Below are 26,328 nucleotides of genomic sequence, written 5' to 3' on the forward strand. Positions count from 1 at the left end.
AGAGCAGGGGAGGGAAGATGCATCGCGGTCCTGCTCTCGGTGCCTTTTCCATCTCCCCTCAGGCACCTCCTATAGACTTAAACTATCAGCTCAGACCCTAGGCTCTTCTTTGAATGTTGATTTTCTTTCATCTCCCAAGTGAATCCACTGTGCCCGATGCTGTCCTCCTGGTCTTCTGTGGTACCAGGGAGGACCTGGGAGATGAGTTTAGCTAGAACTAAGACACAGCCTTAATATTCGTGTATTTATTCTCAGAACATACAAACTCTTCTCAGAGAATAGAAAACAGAAAGTTCACTCTGACTTCAAGGACTCAGCCAGCTCCCCATCCCCACACCTGCTAAAAAATTCCCCGGGTGAGGGATGCCTAGAGTGCACAGTACCCCTTGGCACAGGGGCCATGCACAACTCTAACAAGGCTCTCCACTTGTTTTATAATCCGAAAGGGCAAACAGCTGTCAAAATGACAATAAGAGTCCAAGATCCATACTCCTCAGTGCCAGATCCCCTGGGTCACCTAGGGCAACGATGGCGCTGCAGCTTACACAGTCACGTCTGTGCCGAAGAAGTCCCAGCCCGGCAGCCAGGTTTGTTCAGTCTAGGAGGCAGTGCCAATTGGCTGCCCCCATACCTGGCAAGAGCTGATGGCCCAATGCAATCCCAAAGCCCGCCGGAGGGGCAGGGCTGGGCCAAAACCTAGGGTAATTTGTTCTCCTTGCCTCCTAGCTTCCTCTCCTCTTACAGCCCCACACTCAGGCCTTCAGAACTGAGGGTCTGGGCCAGGGAGTCTGATTGTTTCCTAAGCCCCCGTAAGAGTGCGGACCTGGGAAGAGATGTGAGGGTCCTGAAGAACAGGCTCCAGGGCACAGCCTTGAACCGCAGGGAGAGTGCTGTGTCAGGCAAAGATGGTCTCTTCCCGGCGCTTCTTGGTGAGGATGGTGCCCGGCTTGTGCTGGGCATCGGGGTGGTTGGCTAGCTCTGGGGGGCAGGAGGACACTGGGCTCTCCAGGATGGCTTGCTTCAGCTCATAGAACACAGCAGAGTCCTCTTTGGTGAGGAAGGTGATGGCCACACCACTCTTGCCTGCTCGTCCCGTGCGGCCAATGCGGTGGATATAATCTGGGGAGGGGGAGGAATGTCACTCAGGGCGCCAGGCCAGATGCCCTGGTGAGCAGTGCGTGAAGCCTCCACTTCTAAAGGCTTCATCCTTGCCACCACACCTCTGAGGGCAGTAAACACAGCTCGTGCTGCCTGAATCTGCAGCGCCCACGGTGCTCTGCCCGCTAGCACTGCTGATGGTGGCCATCCTACCACATTAAGACGGAGTGGCCCAGCTCCGTTCTTCTCCATACCCAGAAGACAGAGTGCAATCCCAGGAGCTGGGACAACACACCCAAGAGAGATACAGGGCAGGAGCTCTTCTCACTGGGACAAGCAGCCCTAGGCTCAGAGCTGTGAGAGTTGGCAGCAGTAGCCTCCTCAGTGGAGCTATTCGAGGAGAAACGGGCAAGGAATCTCCCTTCACCTGGATTGAAGCTGCTTTCCCCTGCACTTACCTTCAATGTTTTTGGCCATATCATAGTTGACAACCATAGACACATCTTGGATGTCGATACCACGACCCGCCACATCTGTAGCCACCAAAATATCCTTGGCCCCAGCCTTGAGGTTGGATAGTGCAAACTCTCGCTGCTCCTGGCCTTTTCCACCATGCAGCGTACAAGCATTGTACTGTTGGAAGAATGGTGAGGTGAAGAAAGAGCAATGGGATCATGGAAAGACAGAAGTTAGGAGGGAGTGGACCGGGAGGAGGGAGGGTTGCAGAGAGCAGCAGGGGAGATGGAAAGGGGAAGGAGGCAGAAGAGAACAAGGGCAACTGAAGTAAGGAGAGAACAGATGAGCTGAAGAAAGGGATAGGAGAGATTGGGGGGGGGTGAGGGGAGACACAGACAGGGCAAGGTCAAAGGTAAAGCAATCAGGGGTGAGATGTGGAGCCAGACAGATGAGAAGTAGTGAAAGAGAGAATGAGGGTAAGAGATGAGGGTGGAAAGCAGGGACCAAGAAATTTAAGGAAGTTTAAGCCTGAGTGGAAAGGACACACCCTTCCCCTCCAACACCAGTATCAGGAGTAAAGGACACTCATCACTAACATCTCCCTCCTGACTACACCATCCTCTCTCCCAAACATAAATAAACACGAAACACTTTGACCCACTCTACTCCATATCCTCAGATCCTGCCAGGATGTGTCTCATAACCTCTCCCTGGCCCCAGCACACTTGGAGGAAGACCCAAGGCAGCTGTGGCTGGCACTGCTGGAATGGACAGGGAGTCATAGCAATTGACCAAGTCCTCTTTATCCCCATCAACCACCCTTTTCCCTCCGACCCTGGCTTGTTAAATATTGGAGAGGTTCAAGAATAGGTAAGCACTGAAAGCAGAAGCCTACGGGGCCCGTCTAGTTTCAGAAAGCAGCACCAAAGAGACCAGGCATTGCTCTCCCCTCCCAGACACACCCCCATCTTCTCCAGGGATTTGGCCAAAACATCACAGCCCTTCTTCTGGTTGACAAAAATGATGATGGGGGGATCAAAGCCTTGCTCCAAGATTGCCAGCAGCTTTTTCCTGGAGAGAAGAGGAAGAGAAAAATGAGATGCATACTACCCTCCACTCCAAGTGAAATGCCCAACACTGATCTACAAACACCAATTCCAGGATCTCCAAAGCCCAGCTCTTCAACATGGCAGAACAGTCGCCCTCCAGCCACCACTCGCACTAAAAAAAGCCTCTTCTCCATTCTGTTTCCCCTGGCTCAGCTGCCCCCATACCTCTTTTCAGACTCTGACATGAGGAAGACCTTCTGTTCCACACGTTCGTGGGGCTTGCCGGCAGAGCCAATGTACACCACAGCAGGTCGCCGAAGATAGCTCCGGGCCAGGCGCTCCACCGCTGGGGGCATGGTGGCCGTGAACATGACTGTCTATGAAAATAAGAGGTTCAGCCCTGGGCCCAGGCAGACACATCACACATCCCGCCATCAGCACAGGCAGCGCAGCCCAAGCTGCAGAACAGAAAATGAGCCATGGTGTGAGTTTTGACAGAAATAGTGCCTGACAGAGAGAGAACTGTCCTTTGCCTTCCCACTTCTTTTCCTCAGTGCCTGTTCAGCAGAGTACTTTACATCTTATGCTAACAGGAAGGGCTGAGAGCATTTGCCAGCACCTGTGGCGGGCAGTAGCATGACTGTTTGGAATCGTTTTTCCAGGGCTAAGAGGCTACACTGCTAGGACTGTGAGAGGACTGTACATGGTGAGCCATGCCTCACCATTCTGGAAACATGCACTTGCCTAGGGCAAGAAGGGCCCTGGAGCAGGTTTGGCAACTTGCCCAACTTTTCCCAGCCTAGGGAAGCAGCCTTACTTGGCGGTACTTATGTTTTCCTGACTCGAAGTTGGCCAACATCTTCTCAGGGTCCTCGGCCTCATCTGTGTCCGGCTTCTGGTTGCTGACTGGCATGTGCTCCAGGATCTTCTGGACGTCTGGCTCGAAGCCCATATCAATCATCCTGTCTGCCTCATCCAGAACCACATAGGTACAGCGGCTCAGCACCAGGTAGCGGTTCTCCAGCACATCAATCAGACGTCCTGGAGTAGCAATCACTATCTGGGGGGTACAGTGGAATCATGTGTGGCCCCAGCAGGTACCCCTTTCTTCTCTCTTCTGTGAACTATCCACCCAATAGATCCCCAATGCTAAGGAACTTTGACCCCAACCTCCAGTTATGTTTGGTAGTGAAAGTTCCTGAGAAGTGGCATGAAATCACTTGTTGCTACCTTGGATTTTTTTCAGGAATGAATGGGGTCTCTGAGTAAGGCCCAGGGATTAGACAGAAGAGGCAACATCAACAGAACTTTCTTAGACGGAAGAGAGACTAAGCAATACTATGGAGGGGGTTGGATAAAGGGATTGCACTAAGAAGCCTGCAGAAGACTTCATTCCTACAGCAGACTTCTTGTAAAAAGCTCTCCTCCCCTACCCTAAGAAGAAGGCAACACAAAATCAACGACATGGTCTTTCAGAGCGATTAAGAGCACAGCCTTCACATATGAATCTCAGCTCTGCCCATCACCAGCTGTGACTTTGGGCAAGTTATTAACCTGATTCTCAGCTTCACCTGTAAAATGGAAATACCGTTATCTATTCTCTTTAAGGTGGTTGTGAGAATTAATGATATAGAGAGTACAATCCCTGGTGCATAAGTCCTCCATAAATAACGGCACATATATACATACCAGCCCCTTTCTTCATTTACTGTACATCTATGGCAGAAACTAGAAACAGAGCCCCCAGACAGAGAGCCCTCCCAAATGGCGGGCTGGATGCTGGCTAGGTGAACAAACCTCACAACCCATGCGCAGCCTGAAGCCCTGGTCTTCTCTGGAGATGCCGCCAATGACAGCCACAGTGCGGATGCCTAGCGGCTTCCCAAACTTGATGGTCTCTTCCTCAATCTGCTGAGCCAGCTCACGAGTGGGGGCCAGGATGATGGCGTAAGGGCCCTGGTCTGACTCTTCGATCCTGTGGTAAATGGGACATTCCACAGTTTCATGAGCTCTGGTTCTCATCCAACCACAAACAGGAGCAAGACAAAGTCACTCTTAAGGGCAACTAAAGGGAATGAGGAGGGTGGTGGGAAAAGAATGTAACAATTGCTCTTAAAAATCAGACTCCGGGATAGCCAAGCTCTCCAGGGAGTGGTCCTTGCCAGCAATAAAATCATACACTTCTTTGATACCATGATACATGATATCTGACCTAATATCTGACCCAGACTAAAGGCTTCTGATTATAGACTTGAAAAGAAAACCAAACGCGCATGTGCCATTTTCACCAACTGGTGTCAGCTGAGGCCACCTGTCAATTTTGGGGAGAGTGGTAATCCAGACCAGCAACGGGATGAGGAAGGCTGCTGTCTTGCCGCTGCCAGTCTCAGCCACTCCAATGATGTCACGATTCTGTAGCCCAATGGGAATTGCCTGACGCTGGATAGGTGTCGGCTCCTGTAGTGACCCAGAGACAGTAACGTGTACAGGCAAAATTATACTACCAAGCACAGTGAACAGGAACGGGACCCGAGAAGAAACACAATCAACAAACAATACTTCCACCAGAAACTGAGAGACGTCACCTTGGTGCCCACTGGCAGAGAAGGCACCGAACAGTCTAGGAACAAAGTTCTCTGTTCTCAAATTAAATCCATACCCCCTAGAATCTGGGAACACGTAAGGCCTTCTGGGCCAATCTGCTCCTTCATACCTTGTAGCCACACTTATCGATGACCTCCAAGATGTGTGGAGGCAGAGAAGAGTCTTTCCAGGATCGGATGGGATTGGGGATCTTGCCACCTTTCGTGGTGATGCTGTAGTCCTCACGGAAGATCCGCCAGTCCCTGTCTGTCATCTCATCCAACTTCTTCTGGGACCAATGCCTATCATCCCAGCGTTGCTTGGCTTCCTTCTTACGAAGTTTGCGGAGTCTTGCCCTGGAGCAGGACATGGGGAATGAAGGGGTTCGTATCTTCCATCTCCTTCCTGTAGACTCGGCTCTGCCCAACCACCCGCAGCCCTGCCAACTCACTCCTCCTGCTCCTTTTCTTCCAGCGTCCGCCTCTTCTCCATTAGGTCTCCATAGAAACGTGACTGCTCTCGTTTCTGCTGCTTTAGGTCAATGCCTGCAATGAAGCCTCGCCCCAACAACTGCACCTGGTGCCGTTCTTTGTACCTGGGATTGAGACAGAGGAAGAGGAAAAGAGAAGGAGCTGCTAAGCACAAGGATGGAGGTGCAGACTACCAACATTACCAGTTCCCCTTCCAGCCAGGGTCCTTCATCGCCCAGAGGGCTGGCTAACTACTATTTTACCCATCTCCTCATCCCAGCCTATCTTACTTCTATCTCTGTAGTCACTGGTTCTCTCTAGCAACTGCCTAGTTTAAAAGACCTAGCACTGAGGCCTGAAGACACTCACAGGGGGTTGTAGTCAATGGAAGTGTCCTCAGATGCATCCCACTCAAAGACAAACTTGCGGTCATTGAGATGCCTCGTCCGGCGCCGCTTCTTGATGCCACCCAGGTAACGCTCCTGCCCGGGCACAGAACACAAAGCCCATCAAACAGGAGGCCCAAATCTCATATACAGAGATCAGACTGGCCCAACAACCAAGCCTCCTTAGTGTGTGACGAGCGTGGGGCCACGAAGACAGAGCTGAGGCCTGCACCTTAATGGCATGCAGTTCCTTGCTCTTATCCTTCTCCTCCCGGATTTTCTGCCGCCCTTCCTCATCCTCATTTCCATTGGTCTCCCGCTCCATCCTCTCCCTGCGTTCCCGACGTTCCCGTTCCTGAGGGTCTTCTGTAGACCAAAGAAAGCAAAGCTGCAGAAGAACTCAGTGGAAGAAAAAAGAGGGCATGGAGGAGATCCAGACAACAGACACCAAATGAGTAAAAAAATGGGGGGGAGATTTATGATACAAGGGAAATGGAGACCTAACAGAAAGATATTTTTCTCAGAAACTTGCCCCATCCTTCCTTCTTCCAAACTCAGAGCAAACAGCTTTCTAGCTCTCCTAAGTTACACCACAATCCCATTCCCACCCTTCCCTACCCTGTCTAGGGGCTACAGGGTAAGAAAACGAACCCAACATTTTCCTGCCCAAGTCCTGGAACTGTTTCCTTTTCTTCCTCTCTTCCTCAAGCATCCTCTGGCGCTCCTCCACCTCCTGCTGCCGTCGCTTTAGGGCTTCAGCCTCTCGTTCTGCTTTGGAGAGGAACTTGGGCTACAAAACAGATTACAACTGTAAACAACGATCTAGGAACAAGCTATAGTCAAACCACTGATGGCAAGATGGCAGGGAGCCCAAAAATATTTGCTCAGGCATTAAACATGTTAAGGAAAACATAGATAGGCCCAGGACCCCGTTATGGGCTAAACTGTGTCTCCCTCAAAATTCACATGTTGAAGCCCTACCCTCCAGTACCTCAGAATGTGACTGTATTTGGAGACAGAGCCTTTAAAGAGGTGATTAAGGTAACCTGAGGCTCCAAGGTTGGGCCCTAAACCAATCTGACTGTGTCCTTATAAAAAGAGAAAATTTGGACACACAGAGGGAAGAGCACGTGAATATGGAAAAGACATCCATCTACAAGCCAAGGAGAGAAGCCTCAGAAGAAACAACCCCATCTGATCTCAGACTTCTAATCTCCAGAACTGTGAGAAAATAAATTTCTGTTGTTTAAGTCACTCAGTCCGTGTGTTCTGTCATGGCAGCCCTAGCCAACTAATACAGACCTTCAAGCTCTTACCTTAGCCTCAGCTTCTTCCTCAGCCTTTTTCTTGGCCAGAAGTTCCTCCAGGGATAATGGCTGGGCCTGAAGATAAAACACAGGACTTCAGTCCATAGAGGCTCTCTCCCTGTGAAGAACAAAGTTGGGCTTGAACTGAAGAGGAAGATGAGGAAAAAAATCCTTCCTCTTTTTACCTTAGGCTTCTTATCACCATGTTCATCCTCTTCATCCTTCCTAGAGTCTCTGTCTTTCCGAGATTTAAAATCTTTTCCTCGGCCAGGAGATAAACTTAAAGGCAAAGGAACAGGAAAAGTCCATATCACTCTTAGCCTAGCCCCTGGATGAGGCTCAGACTGAGCTTGCCAAAAGAGGATGGAAGTTTTCCCACGACTCAGCAAGACTGGCCCACAGTCATCCAACATGTCCTGAAGCTCCTTTTGCAGACATGGTCACTCTGCCTGCTCTGAAACCTAACGATGGCCCTATCTTGGCCCCATTCTACCTGAATCTCCTTTTCTGAGACTATTCTCTTCTGGGAAGTGGATCTTCACTACTGATACCAAAAATTATTTCCTCCAAATATTATTCAGCCATAAAAAAGAAGGAAATATTACCATTTGCAGCAACATGGATGGACCTAGAGATTATCACACTGAGTGAAGCCAGACAGAGAAAGACAAATATATGGTATCACTTATACGTGGAATCTAAAAAATAATACAAATGAATTATTTACAAAACAGAAACAAACTCACAGACACAGAAAGCAAACTTATGGTTACCAAAGGGGAAGGGGGGCGTGGAAGGCTAAATTAGGAGTATGGGATTAACAGATACACATGACTATATATAAAATAAACAACAAGAATTTACTGTAGGGACTTCCCTGGTGGCACAGTGGTTAAGAATCTGCCTGCCAATGCAGGGGACATGGGTTCGAGCTCTGATCCGGGAAGATGTCACATGCCGCGGAGCAACTAAGCCCGTGCACTACAACTACTGAGCCTGTGCTCTAGAGCCCACGAGCCACAACTACTGAGCCTGTGCTCTAGAACCCGCGAACCACAACTACTGAGCCTGCGTGCCACAATTACTGAAGCCCGTGCGTCTAGAGCCCGTGCTCCGCAACGAGAAGCCACGGCAATGAGAAGCCTACGTACCACAACAAAGAGTAGACCCTGCTCGCCGCAATTAGAGAAAGCCCGCGCACAGCAACGAAGACCCAACGCAGCCAAAAATAAATAAATTAAACTTTTTAAAAAATAAAAAACATACAATTAAAAAATTTCTTAAAAAAAAGAAGTTACTGTATAGCACAGGGAACTATATTCAATATCTTGTAATAACCTATAATAGAAAAGAACCAGAAAATATACACACGTGTGTGTGTGTGTGTGTGTGTGTATATATATGTGTATATACATATATATATATATATATATATATACACATACACGAAACTGGATCACTTTGCTATACACCTGAAACTAACCCCATATTGTAAATCAACTATATTTTGATTAAAAAAATATTTCCTCCAAACAGCATATGCATGTCAGTAGAAAAAAAAAAAATCCTGCATTACTTTAGAATACACAATAAATTTAGCCAACATGGCCACCCACATACACCCTTCCCAGATACTGCTATATATGTCCTTTCCTCATCTCTCCTTCCTACCAGCCCCAGCAATCTTTCCCCACACCTGCTATAAGCTTAATATGCAAGAGATCTCAACCCCACTGCGTTTGTTGCAAGAATTCTATTCTTTGCCCTGAATTCTAATCTACAGATTCAGGGCCTAATAAAAACTTTGTATAGAAAGTTTCCAGGGATTCCCTGGTGGTGCAGTGGTTAAAAATCCGCCTGCCAGGGGCTTCCCTGGTGGCGCAGTAGTTGAGAGTCTGCCTGCCGATGCAGGGGACACGGGTTCGTGCCCCGGTCCGGGAAGATCCCACATGCCGCAGAGCAGCTGGGCCTGTGAGCCATGGCCACTGAGCCTGAGCATCCGGAGCCTGAACGTCCGGAGCCTGTGCTCCGCAACGGGAGAGGCCACAACAGTGAAAGGCCCACGTACCAAAAAAAAAAAAAAAAAAAAAATCTGCCTGTCAATGCAGGGGACACGGGTTCGAGCCCTGGTCCGGGAAGATCTCACATGTCGCAGAGCAACTAAGCTCATGCGCCACAACTACTGAGCCTGCGCTCTAGAGCCTGCGAGCCACAGCTACTGAGCCCGCGTGCCACAACTACTGAAGCCCACACACCTAGAGCCCGTGCTCTGCAACAAGAGACGCCACCACAATGAGAAGCCGGCGCACCACAACAAAGAGTAGCCCCCGCTCACCACAACTAGAGAAAGCCCACGCACAGCAACGAAGACCCAACGCAGCCAAAATATAAATAAGAAACAAATAAAAAAAATTAAAAAAATAAAAATTTCCGGAACAAAGAGATCAAGATACTGGTGCATTAAGCTACCCCAACAAATATATGTTGTACATTCTGGTTAGAAAACTGAATGGTCCGATGGAGCTGTTCTGCTGGCTGGTAACCTTTTCAAACTAAATTCTACGAACAAGCTGACCCTCAAGAAGTGGTGACTTCACTAACTGGTTATACTTTCTAAAGAAGGTGTGTGCCTTCTAAAAAAGACATTTCTACTCTAACTGCCAATAGGATTTGCTATGGAAAATTTACTTTCCCCCGAAGCTGAGCCAGCTGAGATGCAGAGAGGAAGCGACCAGAGTGTTGCCCTAAAGCCCACTCCCACTCCCTCAGGTACCTGGATCGCTTGCGGTCCCGTCTGTGCCCATCCTTATCCCGATCTCGGTCCCTCTTATTCCGATCACGCTCCTTATCTCGCTCTCGTTCTTTGTGCCGGCGTTCTCTGAAGACAGCACATTTAGGAAATTACATGACACTTCCTGAGTCCTGAGTATCCTGCTTCACTGCAGCCCTAAGAAGGTTCCCATGCTCTTTTCTCCCCAAAGTAATATTTTACAAATTGGAAAATGTGTTTCCCAAGAAGTTATGAGGGAATTCTAAGAAGGTCTAAGAGCTCAGAGCTGTAGTGCTAAGTATCCGTGGCAATGACAGGCCATGGATTATGTGAACAGATGAACTACTTTCCTCGATCATCTGGACCTTCATCTTACAAGTTCCTATTAACCTTTAAGAACTAAGAGAAATGTATGAAAGACTAACGCCCTAATATGGAGGCATCAGAGGAACCAAGAATAAAGGAGTTTGAAATGTACACTCCCTTTTCACGTAACAAACAGAAAATTACTTTACCTTTCTGTAGACTTGGAACGGGAACGGGAACGAGAACGGCTGCCTCCTCGACGCCTTTCCCTTGAACGATGCCGTTTCCTGTCTTTAGATGGGGAAGACTTCCGGTCTCGGTCTCTATCCCGTTCTCTGTCAGGAGTCCGAGATCGCTTCCTTTCCTCCTTGGAAGGTGATGCCTCACGGTCCTTCTTATCAGCCAGCTCTCCTGCCATCTGTCATGGGTAAGAGGAGCATTTATTATGTACGAGGTACTGCTCTAAACTTTTTACAAATAATTTACTTAATCTCAAAACAACCCTCTGAGGTAGATATATATTGGTATGCATGCTTTATGGATGAAGAAGCTGAAGCTCAGATGTATAAAGTAACTTGCCTAAGGACACATGGGTGTTAAGTGTCAGACTTTTAGGCAGTCTGGCTCCAGAGGCCCATTCTTATTCATTGATGCTATGTTATTTCTCTGGGATTTCTTTTTGTATATATTCATTTCCAAAAGTATACAATGAATATACCTTATTTTTATAATTAGACTGCAAGAGTATTAAAAGAAATGTTAGTTAATGAATAGTATACTAGCTATATCTCTAGAAACATCTTGTTTTGCTTATCTTAGGAGTCTATTGTGTCTGCCAGCCCACCAGGATCAGTCAACGTATATACATCTAAGGGAGATAAGTTCTCCTGAGCTCACAAAGAAAGCTCAAAAGAGAAAAAAGGAGTTTGACTTAGAGATTTGGGATTATGATCAGCACCTCAAGGAAACCTAAATTCAAATAGAGAAACTCACTTTTACTCAGATTAAAAGAAATGTATTTCTAGTTATACAATGGCAAAAACTTTGTGAAGGGTACATAGGACTCCCTACACTTTGGTTTTACGACTTCCTGTGAATCTACAATTATTTTAGAATTTAAAATAAGGGAGGGAGGAATGGAGAGAGGGAAGGAGGGGAAGAGGGAGGAAGAAGTGTACCAGAAACTAGAGATCACAGACGTTCTGACTCATGTTCCCTACTCAGATTTTCACAGGCTTGGTTATGATCCAGTCCCATGAAAAGTTTGAGCAGGAATTTGTTCTGTCCCCATACTGCCTAGGGGACACTGAACACCATGCCACACTGTCAACTGTCCTTCAGACTACAAAATCTACTTCAGCCAGGTGCTAAATTCAGACAGCAAGTCTGAATCTGCCTCTATTCCACCATCACCACCACCATCCCTAAGCCTCAGGATATATTTTTCAGAACTTACTTTAACCCCAAATGGTTCCAAGGAAATAACAGTTCCCTAAGCTTTAGCTTACGGTCCCCCTTTCCCATGTAATTCCTGCCATATATTTTTAAGAAGGGAGAGTATGTAAAGAAGGGAAAAAAATGAACAAGTAGCACTTTCGAAAGGCAGAGACAACCCATTTTACCTCAAAATTGCCAGTACATCATGCATATCACATGGAAATTATACTTATGTCTCGTCCACTTATAGCCCTAAGAAAACAATCCAGGGACTTCCCTGGTGGCACAGCGGTTAAGAATCCGCCTGCCAACGCAGGGGATACGGGTTCAATCCCTGGTCTGGGAAGATCCCACATGCCGCAGAGCAACTAAGCCCATGGGCCACAACTACTGAGCCTGTGCTCTAGAGACCGCAAGCCACAGCTACTGAAGCCCATGAGCCTAGAGCCCGTGCTCTAGCCCATGCTTCACCTCAACGAGAAGCCCGCACACCACAACGAAGACCCAACGCAGCCAAAAATAAAAATAAATAAATAAAATAAAATAGCCCTCTTCTATTAAAGAAAAAAAGAAAACAATCCAGAGGAAAGGCCATCTTCTCTATAAAGCATCCTGGACATCAGCATTCTTTCGACAAATATTCACTGAGTACCTGGTAGGTGCCAGAAACTATTCTACGTACTAGAGATACAGCAGTAAACAAAACAAAGTCTCTGATCTCATAATGCTTAAATTCCAGTGAAGCAGACAACAGTTAGGCAGAAAGATAAGAGAATTTCAAACAGTAATGAGTGCTAATGAAGAGAGTAAAACAGGGTGACATGATGGGGAGCAGTATGAACAAGAGATAGAAGGCTCTGGAAAGAATTTTTTAGATGACATGTAAGCTGAGACTTGAATGATGGGAAATAGAGTCTGCAAAAATCAGAGGAAGAATTTATTGGGCAGAAGGGACAGTATGGCACTGGGGCAAGAACTAGCTTAGCATGTTTGCCAATTAAAAATAGACTCGTGTGGGACTTCCCTGGTGGTCCAGTGGTAAAGAATCTGCCCTGCAACGCAGGGGACGAGGGTTTGATCCCTGATCGGGGAACTAAGATCCCACATGCTGCGGGGCAACTAAGCCCGTGTGCCACAACTACTGAGCCCGCACGCCTCAACTAGAGAGCGCGTGTGCCGCAAACTACAGAGCCCACGCGCTCTGGAGCCCGTGCACCACAACTAGAGAGAAGCCCACGTGCCGCAACGAAGATCCTGCGTGCCACAACGAAGACCCACCGCAGCCAAAAATAAAAATAAAAAATAAGTAAAAAAAATAAAATAGACTCGTGTGAGGAATTCCTTGGTGGTCCAGTGGTTAGGATTCAACGCTTTCACTGCTGGGGCGTGGTTTGATCCCTGGTCAGGGAACTAAGATCCTGCAGGCTGCACAGCAGGGCCAAAACAAATAGACTCATGTGGCTCAGTGGCAGTGACCAAGGGGGAAGACTGATTCGCGATGAGTTCAGGGAGGTAGGCAGGGGTTAGATCATGGAAATGTGTTTCAGGCCAGGGTAAAGGAACTTGGATTTTAATCTAACTGCAGTGGGAACCTTAGAAAGGTGTTAAACAGGAAGTGATGTGGTCTTATTTTACATTTTCAAAGAATTACTTGGTGACTTGCAAGAAAATATATGGTAGGGAGGCAACAGTGGACACAGAACCACTGAGAATGCTATTATAGTAGTCTACACAGGAGATGACAGTGGCTTGTTCTAGGAAAGTGGCAATGGAGATGAAAAGAAGTAGAGGGCTTCAGGGTACATTTTGAAGGCAGAGCTGATAGGACTTACTGATGAAGGGAGGAAACAAAGAGGAGAGACAAACGTAACTCCTAAATTTACGGTCTGACCAACTGGTTAAATGGTTCACGGTGCCATTACTGACCAGAGGAGACCGGGGAAGGAAAAGACTTAGAAGAAATCAAAAGTTTCACTTTGACCATATTGAGTGTAAGATGTCAATAAGAAAACCAAGTGGAGATTCCAGAAAGGCAGTTGAAAATGTAATTCTGCAACTCGAGAGAGAGTCTGGAGACAGTAACTTGAGTTATCAATATATAGATTGCTTTTAAAGCCATGGGACGCTAAATGATATTACCTAAGTAGGCATTCTAGTTAAAGAAGAAATTAGAAGAGGACCCAGGACTGACCTCCGGAACACTGTAACATTTAGAAGTCAGGCACAGGAGGAGCCAGAGGGAAAAACTGGAAAGAAACAACAGCCAGAGAGAAATAAGAAAAAATAGTAAAGTACAGCATCACAGAAGTCAAAAATGTGTTTCAAGGAGGGAGGGGTTACCTGTGTCAAGTGGAGAAAGACTAGAAGATAAAGGAGTGACCCTTGCATTTGGAAGAACAGAGATGGCTTGGCGACCTTTGACAAGAGCTGTTTCAGTGGCATGGAGGGAGTAGAAGGCTGAGTGGAGTGAGCTTAGAAGAGAATGAGAAGTGCAAATAAGAAGAAAGTAAACGTAGGAAACTTTTATTATAGGTTCCACTTATCACAAACCTCCACATCTTTGAGTTCCTCAGTTCTTATAGGGCAGGGGCAGAGTCTTTTTTTCATTCAATGAACTATGTACTAATCAAGCATCCACTATATGCAAGGCACCATGCTAGGCGCTGTGTGAGTTACAGAAGGAAATCAGGAAGATCCTGTCCACAGGAAGCTTACAAAACAATAGAGGGTTATGAGACACATAGCAAGATGCAGGCTCAAATGAATTATTGCAAGGGTTCAAAGAAGTTTACTTTCACTTGTAAAAGGGAATTTGGAAAGACTGTAGAGGAAGTAGCTCTTGAGCACTGAAATATAGGTAGAATTTGAAGATGTATAACTGAAGGTGCCAGTAAGAAGTCATTCCCGGAAAAAGAAATAATACAGGAGGCGCAGAGGCGGGAAAGCATGACTGGTTCTGGGAGAAAAACCAGAGTTTCAGTTTGGCTGGAGCAAGGGCTACTCGAAACATGAAGGAATAAAGTCGGACTGAGGGTATCACAGGTGCTGTGCGCGTGGGAAAAGGTCTGACCTGGAACATCGTCCAGGGACCTGCCCTGTGCCCCCAGGAGCCAACACTCCCGCTGGGGCCCGCGCCCTTTCGCTCCTGCCCGCCAGAGCTTTCCAAGCTCGTGCCCCTTCCCTGAGGCGTTCTTCCCGTCTTATCCCGGAGACAGGAGCCACCGCTGTGCCCTCACTCTCGCCTTCTCTGCAAGCTCCTGGAAAACGCTTCCATCGCCCGAGACTCACCACTCTTGAGTCCGAACCGCCCAACGCGGCCTCAACGTCGCCGAGCAGTCGCCATCTTCCCCATTTCCTGGTCGCCGGGCTGCTCCCCAGGCCGCGCGGCAAGCTGGGAAGTCGAGTTCCTGGTGCTGGGCAGCGCAGGCCGAGAGCGAGGGCCTGAAAACTACCAATCCCAGAACGCACGGTGAGAGCGTCGGCCCCTGGCCGCGGGGGCCGCTGGGCAATGTGGTTCGCCAAACATTTGAGTCTGCGGGAGGAAGAGTTTTTCGTGGGCCGGCTTTTCTCAAAAGGTTTTTCTCTCCGCGGGCGCAGTCCTCCTGGAATATGCTGGTTTTCCTAGAAACTGTAGTTAATGACATCATAGCCTGTGGCTTACAACGGAGAAATTTAAGGCCTTCCTTAGATAGCAATAGCACGTAATTATAACTGGCAACTACAGTGACAACTATAAATACCGTTTATGGAAAAGCGTTTTTACAAAAAATCTTTGAGATAGATTATTAGCCCTATTTTACGGGTGGACAAACTAAAAGTTAAGTTACAGGAGCAGCCTAGTATTTCCCAATGAGGGTAGGACAATTCGCGGTGTGAGACTATCCCAGGTTTAGGAGGACATTTTAGCAACCCTGGCCAGGCGGTAGCACCCTGGTTAGCGTGACAACTCAAAATGAGCCCACACAATGGATTCCAAAGGCCTCCTGGAAGGATGGTATCTCCTGGGCTGTGGCACCTGGTTTTCTCAACATTCCAGATAGGACTTGCCTTCTTCACTCTTTGGCTGTTTGGAATCTGGCCAGTTGTTTGGGTTATCTTAATACTTTTTTGTTCTTTCTTTCTCCTAGTTCCCTCTTTTCAGTCCTCCAATGAGATTTTTTTCCCCCAAAATTGTACTTTCACTTTGTTTCTCTTTGGTCATATGGCTCATAATTCTACCCCCCTTCCTCCCAAACAAAAACAAAAACTCTGGCAACTTCTAGGACGGTTTAGATAGATACCAGGAAGTAACTAACGCCTCTTTCCTTCCCTTTTTCCCATCACCAGCTTTTTGGTTTCAATCCCACATAGCTTTAGTTCTGGTTTTTCTCTCTGAATGTGTTCAGTTCTACTGAAGCAGAGCCTAGGATAGGCGCAGATAATCCTAAAGCTCTGAGCCTCAAGCATAAAGGCCCAAATTAACCCTGGGATAGGCACATTTCTGCTCTTAGAACTCTGCAGCCTTTGAGCTGCCCACTTGGACCTCACAGAGAGAATGGAAAAGTTGTCTCAGGTCTGTTGGGTGTAATTCACCTAGTGAACACCGGAGGGCTATCCGCTCACAGAATGGAGCTAACAATCAGACCAAAGGTGTAGAGCTGCAGTTGTATTTACTAAGTACTGATACCTCCTAGTACCCAACTCTGTGCTGGACACTTAACTTACATTACTTTTTTTAAAAAAATAAATTTATTTATTTCTATTTTTGGTTGCGTTGGGTCTTCCTTGCTGCACGCGGGCTTCTCTCTAGTTGTGGCGAGTGGGGGCTACTCTTCGTTGCGGTGCGCGGGCTTCTTACTGCAGTGGCTTCTCTTGTTGTGGAGCCCGGGCTCTAGGCACACGGGCTTCAGTAGTTGTGGCACGCGGGCTCAGTAGTTGTGGCTCACGGGCTCTAGGCGCATGGGCTTCAGTAGTTGTGGCGCATGGGCTTATTTGCTCCACGGCATGTGGAATCTTCCTGGACCAGGGCTCGAACCCGTGTCCCCTGCATTGGCAGGCGGATTCTCAACCACTGCCTCACCTGGGAAGCCCTAACTTTACTTGTTCTTCTAATAGTGTAAGATGGGCATTATCTCCATTTTACTGATAAGGAGATTGTGGCCCAGAAAGATTCTAAGTCCACATAGTCAAAAGAATGGAGCCAGTATTCAACTCCAAGTTCATTTAATTTCAGAGTAGATACTCTTTCTCCATTTCCAGGCTACCATTCTCAATCGTCTTTAAAGATCAGTAAATTGAGACCCAGAAAGTTGATGAAGCTTGTCCAAGTTCAGAGTGGCAGAGTTCCCCTAGTACTGGTGCACACCTCTCTCACGGCACATGTAAGACATTGAGCTTAAAGGATACTTGCATGGTTTTTCCTACCCTGCTAGTTCTTTCACAAATATGCATCTTTGGAGATGGAGACAGAGGGACTACATTCTAGTAAGGACCATAGGGAGAGAGTCTCCTAGTTAGGTACCACATGGCTAGCAGTAAGGGGCCCATGGAATTACAGTTAACATTGAGACTGGGTTTGAATCCCGACTCTACTACTTAACCAGAGTATGATCTTGTACAAGTTATGTGGAATCTCTGGCTTTTCCATTTCTTCTTTTATAAAAGAGGGATAATAATACCATTTGCCACACAGGCTAGGATAGCAGAGCAGTAAAAAGTGCATGTTCTGTAGAGAACAAACTAGTGGTTACCAGTGGGGAGAGGGAAGGGGCAATATAGGGGTAGGGGGAAAAGAGAGTTATTATGGGATTATATGAAATCATGTGTGTGAAATTTTTGAAAATTGTAAAGCGCTATAGAGTGTGAAGACTCATTCAATTTTTAAAAAGTGAAAAAAAAATTAAATGGTTAAACTTAAAAAAAAAGTGCATGTTCTGGAGCCAGGTTGCCTGGATTTGTATCCAGGTTCTATCACTTTCTAGCTGTATGACCTGAGGCACATTAATCTCTCTGAACCTCAGTTTCCCTGTCTGTAGAATGACGTCAGTAGTACCCCATAGCGTTATCACAGGAATAAGTAACATATAAAGAACTTATAAGCAGCCCTGACCCATAGTAAACATTTAACAAATGTTAGCTATTTTCATTTATGAGGTTAAATGTGATAATGTAGAGAGGATCGGGAGTTTGGGATTGGCAGTTTAGGATGAGAATATGAAAAAGAATATATATATATATATATATATATATGTATAGGTATAACTAAATTACTTTGCTGTACAGTAGAAATTAACACATCGTAAATCAACTATACTTCAATAAAATTTTTTTAAAATACTAAATTGAAAAAAATGTGATAATGTAGGTAAAACACTCAGCACAATACTGAGGACATAGTAAGTACTCAATACACAGTAACTATTTCCAGTACACTATGAAAGTTGGAAAAAAGAGCTGTAAGCAGCTGAAGAGAAGGGATGTTAAGGCCCCTGAGCTGCCATCAACAGGCCATGGACTTGGAAGTTGCAGAAAGCAGAAGGCATCACCTCGCCTTGAACTCAGAGGAGACCAGAACCCTTGGAACCTCCCAGCCTTGGCTTCAGTCTGTCTATCTTCTGCAGGGGTTGGGATCTCAGCAGCTTGGATCTCCTGATGATTCCACTGAACCTTGTCTCTCTCCTCTAGACTCTCCACAGGGCAATGGTTCTCAACCACGAGTGATTTTGCACTGAGGGACATTTAGCAATATCTGGAGACATTTTTGGTTGTGACAACTTAGGGGTGTTACTGACACCTAGCTGGTAGAGGCCAGGGATGCTGTTAAACATCCTCCAATGCACAAGACAGCCTCCACAACAAAGCATTATCTAGTCCAAAATGTCATTTGTTCTGAGGTTGAGAAACCCTGCTCTAGGGCTAAGGAGATCTTCATTGGCTTAGCAGGACTTGGGTGGGGAAGGGGATGAGGCAGGGGGTGGGGCAGAGGGAGGAGATCCTTGCTGCAAGTGCCAGGGAACAGTGGAGGCAGCCACTCTGCAACCCACAGAAAGGACCTCAAGACAGCTTTTCCTCATTATCGAAGACCAAAGGGAACAGAGACAGGAACTAAGAATACGGAGCCAACTTCTTTATATGTACTATATTGTTCAGTAATAAATAGGTTTTCTTCTTTAAACACAGAACATATAACAGACTGAAACACTCCCCCCTCCCCCCGGTTCCAAAGACAAGAGTCTATAAAACAAATGCCAGCTATACTGCCCTAAGGGCAGAAAAAGTCTGGTGACCCCCACCCAGCCCTGCGTCCTGCAGCACCACCACCCCCATGCTGCAAGAGAAGGGGGTCTGGGGCTTCTCCCTTGGGCCCTGGGGACTTAGGTGAGAAGCATGTGAATGTATGATGTCACCTCTCCGTGAGGCATGGGCTATGCAAAGATGAGGTTTCCTTCTCATTGGCTCTGACCAGCTCCTGCTCTTCTGATTTCAGTTACCAGTTACGAAGCACCTGGGCTCAGCTCCCAGAGGAGCTGCCTCTTGGCTTCCCCACTCTCCATTCCTCTGTGGCCTCCTCGGAGGGGAAGGGAAGGGCTCAGGGACCCCTCCCATCCCCTGGCCTGCATGGAAACGCTGTGTGGAAGAGGCATGATGCTGAAGGTGAGGCTCCTGTAGGCCCCCAACCAAAGCCATGAGGCCAGCATGCCCCCCCAAAGCCCCACACCTTTCCTGCCTCTGGAGCGGAGGGCACTGGGGCAGCCGGCCCCTCCACCACCTAGTGCCTGGCTTGGGGTGTGATGGTTCTTTCGCAGTGTCAGGTCCTCAAGCTGGGCCTGGCTCTTTCCTTGTCCCATTCCTGTCTCCTTCCAAGCCCTCACCGTGGCCGTCTGAAAACCTCACGTCCAGTGTCCTAAATTGTCTCCTCCTCCCTCTCCCCATGCCTCTGCAACCCAAGGGGGGAAGTGGGAGGTTGTCTCCCTTCTCCAACCCCAACTTCACATAATGGAACAGCTTTTGGCCTTTTCCTTCTTGAAGGTGGAAGAGATGAGTTCGGAACGACTGGGGAGGTGGAGCAGTCGCTTGGAGAGGCTTCGGACAGGGCTCTTCGGGGGCACTGGGCTGGCCTTGTTCAGACACACCGTGGACGCCGTCCGGAAGATGCTGTGGATACTCTTTTCTGAGGTGAAAGCCGAGCCTTCCAGGTAGATTTCTGCACCCAGCTGCTTGGCTATTGCACAGCCCTGCAGGAGGAGTGAGGTCATCAATGCAGTGACCCAAAATGGCTCTGAAACTCTGCCTTCTAAGGTTAGTGGTCCTCCCCAGGGCTGCTCCGATGGACCCAACTGCCAGCCTCCCACCACCACCCTCTGCTGATTATCTTCTGAAGGTGAAGCCTGACTGCACCTTAAGTCACCTGGCACACTTTTTAAACCATACGGATGCCAGAACAAGTAAATCAGAATTTCTGGGGGTATGCCGAGGCGTTAGGATTTTCAAGAGCTCCCCAGATGGTTGTAATGTGAAACACTGGTTTAAAAGAAACGATCCCTACACTCCCATGTGCATAAGAAGTTATCCAGGGACTTAATTAAAAATGCAATCCCCGTACTTTTCTCCCAGAGTGACTCTATAGATAAGGAGTCAGGAATTCTAAGAAGCACCTCCAGTGATTCTAATGCAGGTGGCACACACAGGAATGGCTCACCTGCCAAACTATAGCATGAATCTGGGTAAACTGGCACCCAGCACCTCTATCCAGGTAACTAGTCTCCTGATTACAGATGGCCCCACAGAACGCCAATTCTCTCTTGCCATAGTGAGCGAGTGTGAGCAGGGGCCATATTCCAAGGCCTCTCCTGTAGCCTTCCCCCACTCAGCCCCCAACACACACGAGGGCCCCCCCCACACCACACCCACACACCTGCTCGTAAGAGATGGGTGCCTGCTTCTGGTGGGACAGCTCCATCAGAGTGCTCAGGTCTGTTCGCAGGTCTGTCTTACAGCCAATAAGCAAGACGCGGGTGCTGGGACAATAATCGAGGATTTCCGTCCTCCACTGAAGAGCCGTGCAAGAAGATGGGAAGGAGGGAGAGTCAGTGGCTGACGGACACCCGGAGAAACCCAGTTGGCAACATCACACACACCATCCAGTATACCACCAGCTCAGCCCTCCCTCTGAGTCACAGCACCACCACTGCACTAATTACATCATCTTCCTGCCCATGAGGGCTTTGGGGCCACAGGAATGCTGTTCCAAGAGTCTGTCCCCAAATTCAACAGCCCAGTCACCAGAGAGAGCACAGAGGCAAATCTCCCACTCTCTGCCAAGCGTATGGGGCATGGGTCTGCCCCCTCAACCCAAAGGGCTTCACAAGTCCAGAAAGCCAAGAAGAAGCCAACCGGTCTCTTTCCAAGGGAAGGAAATAATCCCAGAGTCTTCTGGGAAACTAGGCTAGTTCCACAAGTTTTCCTGGGACTCCTCAGTATGGGCAGACCTTGCTACTCGGACCAAGGCATTTCCTACCAGCAGTTCAGCTCAGGCCTGCCTGGCTTGCCCAGTCCAGAAGGCCTGGGATCAAGGTCAATGAAAGCTGCCACCAAAAGGCCCCGTCCCCGACCCTCAAACCGTATCACCAGACGGTTCTCTACTCTCAATCCCTCACTTCCTGAGTCTCAACACTTCCCTCCCTTGCTGGGCCTCTGACAGAGCAGTGCAGGAGAGGGGCAGAGGCAGGATGCAGAGGGGACTGGAGATCTGGGTTCTAGTCCTGGAGCTGTAGCTAATGTGGCCTCAGGCAAATCTCTGCCTTCCCTGGCCTCAGTTTCTTCCTGTTACACAAGAGGGGATTAGATGACAAGGTCCCCAAGATTCCTTTTTGTTCTCAGGCTGAGCTAGAGATAGCAGAGTTTATCCAGCCTTACCTTCTTGAGTGCACTGTCCACTGTCTCTGGACGGCTGATATCAAAGCATAGTAATACTGCATCTGAGTCGCTATAGCAGAGTGGACGGACATTGTCATAGTAGGGAGATCCTGGTAGAGAGGAGAGAGAGCTGATGGTGAGCCATGGCATTCTCCCTCCCTACAGGCCTAAACCAAAAGGGCCCTGGGAATACCATGCTTGGTCCCTTAGGTGAGATGGCCCCACCCATGCCCCGGGGGAATGTGCTCCAGTGCGAAGCTTGGGACCTGACCGCCTTCTGCGGTACAAGAATATCATCTTCCTTAGTCCTAAAAAAGGGAAAGGGGGCAAAATAAAAGGGAGGTGGAGTATAATTTGGCCCTGTCTGGATCTCCTACAGTGGGCTTAGTTGAAGGTCCGCCAGTTTTCTGAGTCCCAGGGGAAGCTGCTCCTACCCCTACAGAGAGACCAGGCCTTGTTTAAGGTCTCTTTTCTAGAGTCTGCCTGCTGCCCAACCTCTGCTCTAGGGTCTCCCCAGTGAAGGAACAAATCTGCCTGTTACATAAGTGGCTGCCCTGCTTCTTTGCCGTGGGGTCAGAGCTCTAGGAGGCTGGCAGGGGAGGGAGAGCATCAAGAATTCAGTGTCCCACTCCTCCCACCCAAATCAGCTTACGCTGTAAAGGGCAAAAGGAAAGCTGTAGCCCCTATCCCAAGATCTCAGGGAGGCGTTCTCAGAGACAGCAGCACCAACAGCTGGGATTTAGAGGCTTGAATAAGGGTCCTTCACTGGGAGGGAAGTAGGCAATGCAGACTCAGGTGGTCCAATACGGGAGAATGCTAGGGGTTGAACCTGCCCCCCTCCACCCTGGGGAAGGAAGAGTAGCAGATTTGGAACCCAGACAATCCGTGCTCAGAATAGCAAGCAGCCCCTCTCCCTGAACTGCAATTGCCATGGAAACTGGGGGGAATCCAAGCTGAGGCGGTGGGGGGGGGGCGGGTTAGTTGTTAAAAAAAAAAAAAGGAGTAAAGGGGAGTTGGGATAGCTGCTTGCTCCTTCAGCAATTGGTCCCCATCCCTCTCTGAGGTGGGGTCTTATCACAGCATCACTGAGCAAAGGGAGCACTGCAGCACTGGGGAAGGGGGAGGGGAGGAGGCCTCCATTCTGGCTCCAAGCGATCCCCCTCCCCTAAGACCAGCAAGTGAATAATGGGAACAGGTTCAACCCTGGCCCCAGTGCTGGGAAGCCCCATCCCACACACCCGTGCTTCTCCTTCTCCCTTGTGGGCACTTCATTTGAAAGAGGGAGTTTGAGGATGACTGATAGCCTGCATCCTTCCAGAACTGGGGGGGTGGGGGACGGGTTGGGGGGATGCGACACAGGGAATAGCGACCACCTTGCTGACTTTCCATTATCTGGACTGGGATTCAAGGGCTGCATTCTGACTGTGGGAGGAGAAGGAGGGGCTCTTTGGGGTGGTGGTAGTGAAAAGAGATGAGCTGCAGTAAGATTCTGGGAAGATTGAGAGGTGGGCAGAGCACAGCAGACGAAAAACCATACATCATGCAGCCAAGCTGCATTCCAGTCCAATCCAGCCAGCACAGCGCAGTCCAGGATAACCAGAATCCTGCCTCCCAGCCCCTGGAACTGCAACGGAGGAAAGCATACCTCCGTTGAGGTTGAGGAATTTCTGTTTTGTTTCGGGGAGTGGGGAGCAAAAGGAAGTCTCATTTTCTGTTTACCCATCCCCTACCTCCAATCTTTCGAGACCTCAAAACTGGATGCTGGGAATAACAGCTCTTTGGAGGAGTAGGATGGCATCTTTATATGTAACAGGAAACCCCTAGTGATTTATAGTTCCTCTTAAACTCAGCCTGAATATGCATTTTTTGGAGAGAAGTGGATTTTATTTTCTTTCTCCTATTCCTGGCTTTTAGTCCTTAATTATGACTCTGAGCTCAGTCTATTAAAAAAAGGGCTGGGCTAAAGAGATAATGAAGGGGTCAGAATCAAAGCAATGGATAGACTAGCACTGAAGGTTTAGGGATGAGAGGCTTGAAACATATTGCTTTCTACGATCCAGAAAGACAGAGCATCTTCTACCTCAGCCCAGTCAGAGCCAACAGCCCCCCCAGCTATGTACAACGTGACCATGCCCCGTATTAAGCCCCCACCCTCCAAAACACTGACGATGCATCGCTTCATCCCTCAGCCGCAGAGGTATGACAGTGGGGCTGAGCTGCGGCAGGCAAGCAGGCAGCAGTGGCCTGAGATGGAATGCAGGAGAGAAAACTGAGTCAGGAGCAATATTTCCCCCAAAGCAGGCTTGTCTCCTTGCCTCACCCACAACGGCCTCCAGCAGCACTGCCTCCGGCCTCTTCTTTGGCTTTGCTCTGGGGCAGTAAAGCCTGTGTGTGCGTGTGCTGGGTGGCAGGGAGTGGAAATGGAGAAGCCCTAACTGCCTCCTCCAGTAGTCTTCCGGGGTCCATCCACCTCACCATCTCAGCCCTCTGAAGGATGGAGCCAGACCCAGAGAAGTGAGTAGCTTCAGGGGTTTATCCACTCTGAACCCCTGGACCAGCCAACTGAGTTGGCCAAACTCTCCCCACAACCCCAACCAAAGAATCTTCAGGTCCCCTTCTTTCAGTTTCCAGCAAGCACCAAACTCCTTCTCCCCATCAAAGAGGGAAACAATTTCTAAAAGACAGCAGCTGCAGCAGACCAGTAGGGGTGGGAAGGCGGGGACTTGGGGCCAGCAGTCTTACCTGAGGTGTCCCAGAGACTGAGCTCCACTCTCTGTTCCTCTGTCTCCAAGCAGGCTGTGTAATTCTCAAACACAGTGGGCACATACGTCTGTGAAAAGAGAGGAACTATTCACACCCTGGGCGTCCCTACCCTTGTAACCCTCCAGTTAGTGCTGGCTACACAAGAAGCCGCTCATCCTAGTGATACGCTAAAGTGTCAGGAGATCAGGAGAGGAGGGGATACCTGGGGCAGGAGGGACCACATGGGACAGAGGGAGGGGAGTGTAGAGGCACAGACAGTTTGCTCCATCAGGGTAAGAAATGTGAATGACTGCCTGCCAGGGACAAGCCCCCCATATCCTAGATGGTCACGGAGACACACACAAAGATTCCTCTTGTCCCCAGATTTGTCTGTCTTCCAATGTCACAGCCACAAGCCAATTCTAGCGCTTTATCTTTTCCCCACAAGCCCCTTGGACCAGCAGGGCAGCAGAAAGGAGCAGCAGAAGCCTGCCTGGGGACAAGCGCATAGAACCTTTGAGGATGGGTGAAGGGACGGACAGGTATTACGTCAAGAAAAAACCCCAGACTCTCAAATGCTTCCAGTTCCCTCTCCCAAGAGCAGACTCCAGGATGAAGGGAGGTAGGAGGGGATTTGATGGGGGGACCTATGGGTGAAGAGGTGAGGAGGAGCCTTCGGGGCGGCAGAAGTGGAACAGGTCTCAGGGGAAGCTAAGGCAGGGCGGTCCTCCAGCCAGAAAGCGGCTGAGGATGGGGAGGGGTGGGGCGGGGTGAGACAGCTCCCCTGGGCGGGTGGGAATCTACCCCCAGCAGGCATGCGGGCAAGGAGGAAAGCTGGCCAGCCGTCGGGCGAGCAACTCACCTCGGGATAGCAGTCTTTCGCCAACACCTGTAACATAGCTGTCTTCCCACACTGCACATCCCCCACCAGAACGAGCTTACATCTGGCCACGATTGGCTGGGGGGCCCGTCTCTCCTTCATTGCTGCAGCCTCCGCGGGACCTGGACTCGGATACAGAGAGGATAACGTTGCGCCAGGTGCGTCTAAGCACACGACCCAGCCCGATTCCCTGTGTCTCTCCAACTGAAAAAGAGGCCGGCACAGCCTCCTTATATCACCCTGGCTGAGCCAATCACAAGAGGGGGCGGACTCTGCCACAGCCAATCCCTGAGGTGGGATCCCCTCCAGCAGCCAATGGCAGGAGGTTCTGAGTCAGAGCCCACTTTCTCTTTCTCTTAAAGCTCTTTCCCTTTCTCTTAAAGCTGCACCTTTGCTTCCTCTGAAAGGGGATTCCCACGTTGTTTTGCATTTGTATTGGGGTTGGGAGTAGGAGGGGGAATGAAGCAAAATTTAATGGTCTTGTGTGGCCACCAATTAGTGTCAAAAACAAACTAGCAGGCGCAAGAGAGAAGAGATATGGGAACATATGTATATGTATAACTGATTCACTTTGTTATAAAGCAGAAACTAACACACCATTGTAAGGCAATTATACCCCAATAAAGATGTTAAAAAAAAAAAACAAAAACTAGCTAAGAATGTGGATAGCGAGGTCAAGCTGGAGTTGTCCCAGGAGAAGAACAGGACTTGCCTAAATTGTAGACAGGTGACACCCCTTGGGGAAGGGGCGGTCCCAGAAATTTCTGACCCCTCTGTTCTATCTAATCCCCACCCAAACCAGTTCCCACAGAAGCTCCTGCTGGACCCCTTTATCAGCTCCTGCTGGACCCCTTTCAACTCCCGTCTCTTTCTCAGAAATCACCTTCATCCAAAAATAAATAAGTTAAGAAACTTTCTTGCATCATCTGGAAAAAACCCACAGAGCTCCT

The 26,328-nt window shown here is 48.8% G+C and overlaps 2 protein-coding genes across 2 annotated transcripts; both read right to left on the reverse strand.

Annotated features, from left to right (window-relative positions):
* Positions 1-230: 230 nt before the first annotated feature.
* DDX23 (DEAD-box helicase 23) lies at positions 231-15,233 on the reverse strand. The gene is made up of 17 exons (XM_022572271.3): positions 15,151-15,233; positions 10,635-10,843; positions 10,123-10,227; positions 7,535-7,628; positions 7,359-7,424; positions 6,694-6,832; positions 6,275-6,408; positions 6,026-6,138; positions 5,638-5,781; positions 5,317-5,542; positions 4,915-5,060; positions 4,401-4,578; positions 3,421-3,663; positions 2,829-2,980; positions 2,517-2,625; positions 1,557-1,731; positions 231-1,119 (listed from the first exon to the last, which is right to left on the reverse strand). The coding sequence occupies exons 2-17, from the start codon at positions 10,841-10,843 to the stop codon at positions 896-898; spliced, it is 2,457 nt and encodes an 818-aa protein (XP_022427979.2). The 5' UTR covers positions 15,151-15,233; the 3' UTR covers positions 231-895.
* Positions 15,234-15,318: 85 nt separating this feature from the next.
* RND1 (Rho family GTPase 1) lies at positions 15,319-25,805 on the reverse strand. The gene is made up of 5 exons (XM_022572336.2): positions 25,361-25,805; positions 24,499-24,586; positions 21,757-21,866; positions 20,756-20,890; positions 15,319-20,075 (listed from the first exon to the last, which is right to left on the reverse strand). The coding sequence occupies exons 1-5, from the start codon at positions 25,478-25,480 to the stop codon at positions 19,830-19,832; spliced, it is 699 nt and encodes a 232-aa protein (XP_022428044.1). The 5' UTR covers positions 25,481-25,805; the 3' UTR covers positions 15,319-19,829.
* Positions 25,806-26,328: the final 523 nt, after the last annotated feature.

The sequence above is a fragment of the Delphinapterus leucas genome, chromosome 11 (genome assembly GCF_059928025.1).
Source record: "Delphinapterus leucas isolate spDelLeu-1000000601 "Yukka" chromosome 11, BTC_Dleu_Yukka2, whole genome shotgun sequence".
Lineage (NCBI taxonomy): Eukaryota > Metazoa > Chordata > Mammalia > Artiodactyla > Monodontidae > Delphinapterus > Delphinapterus leucas.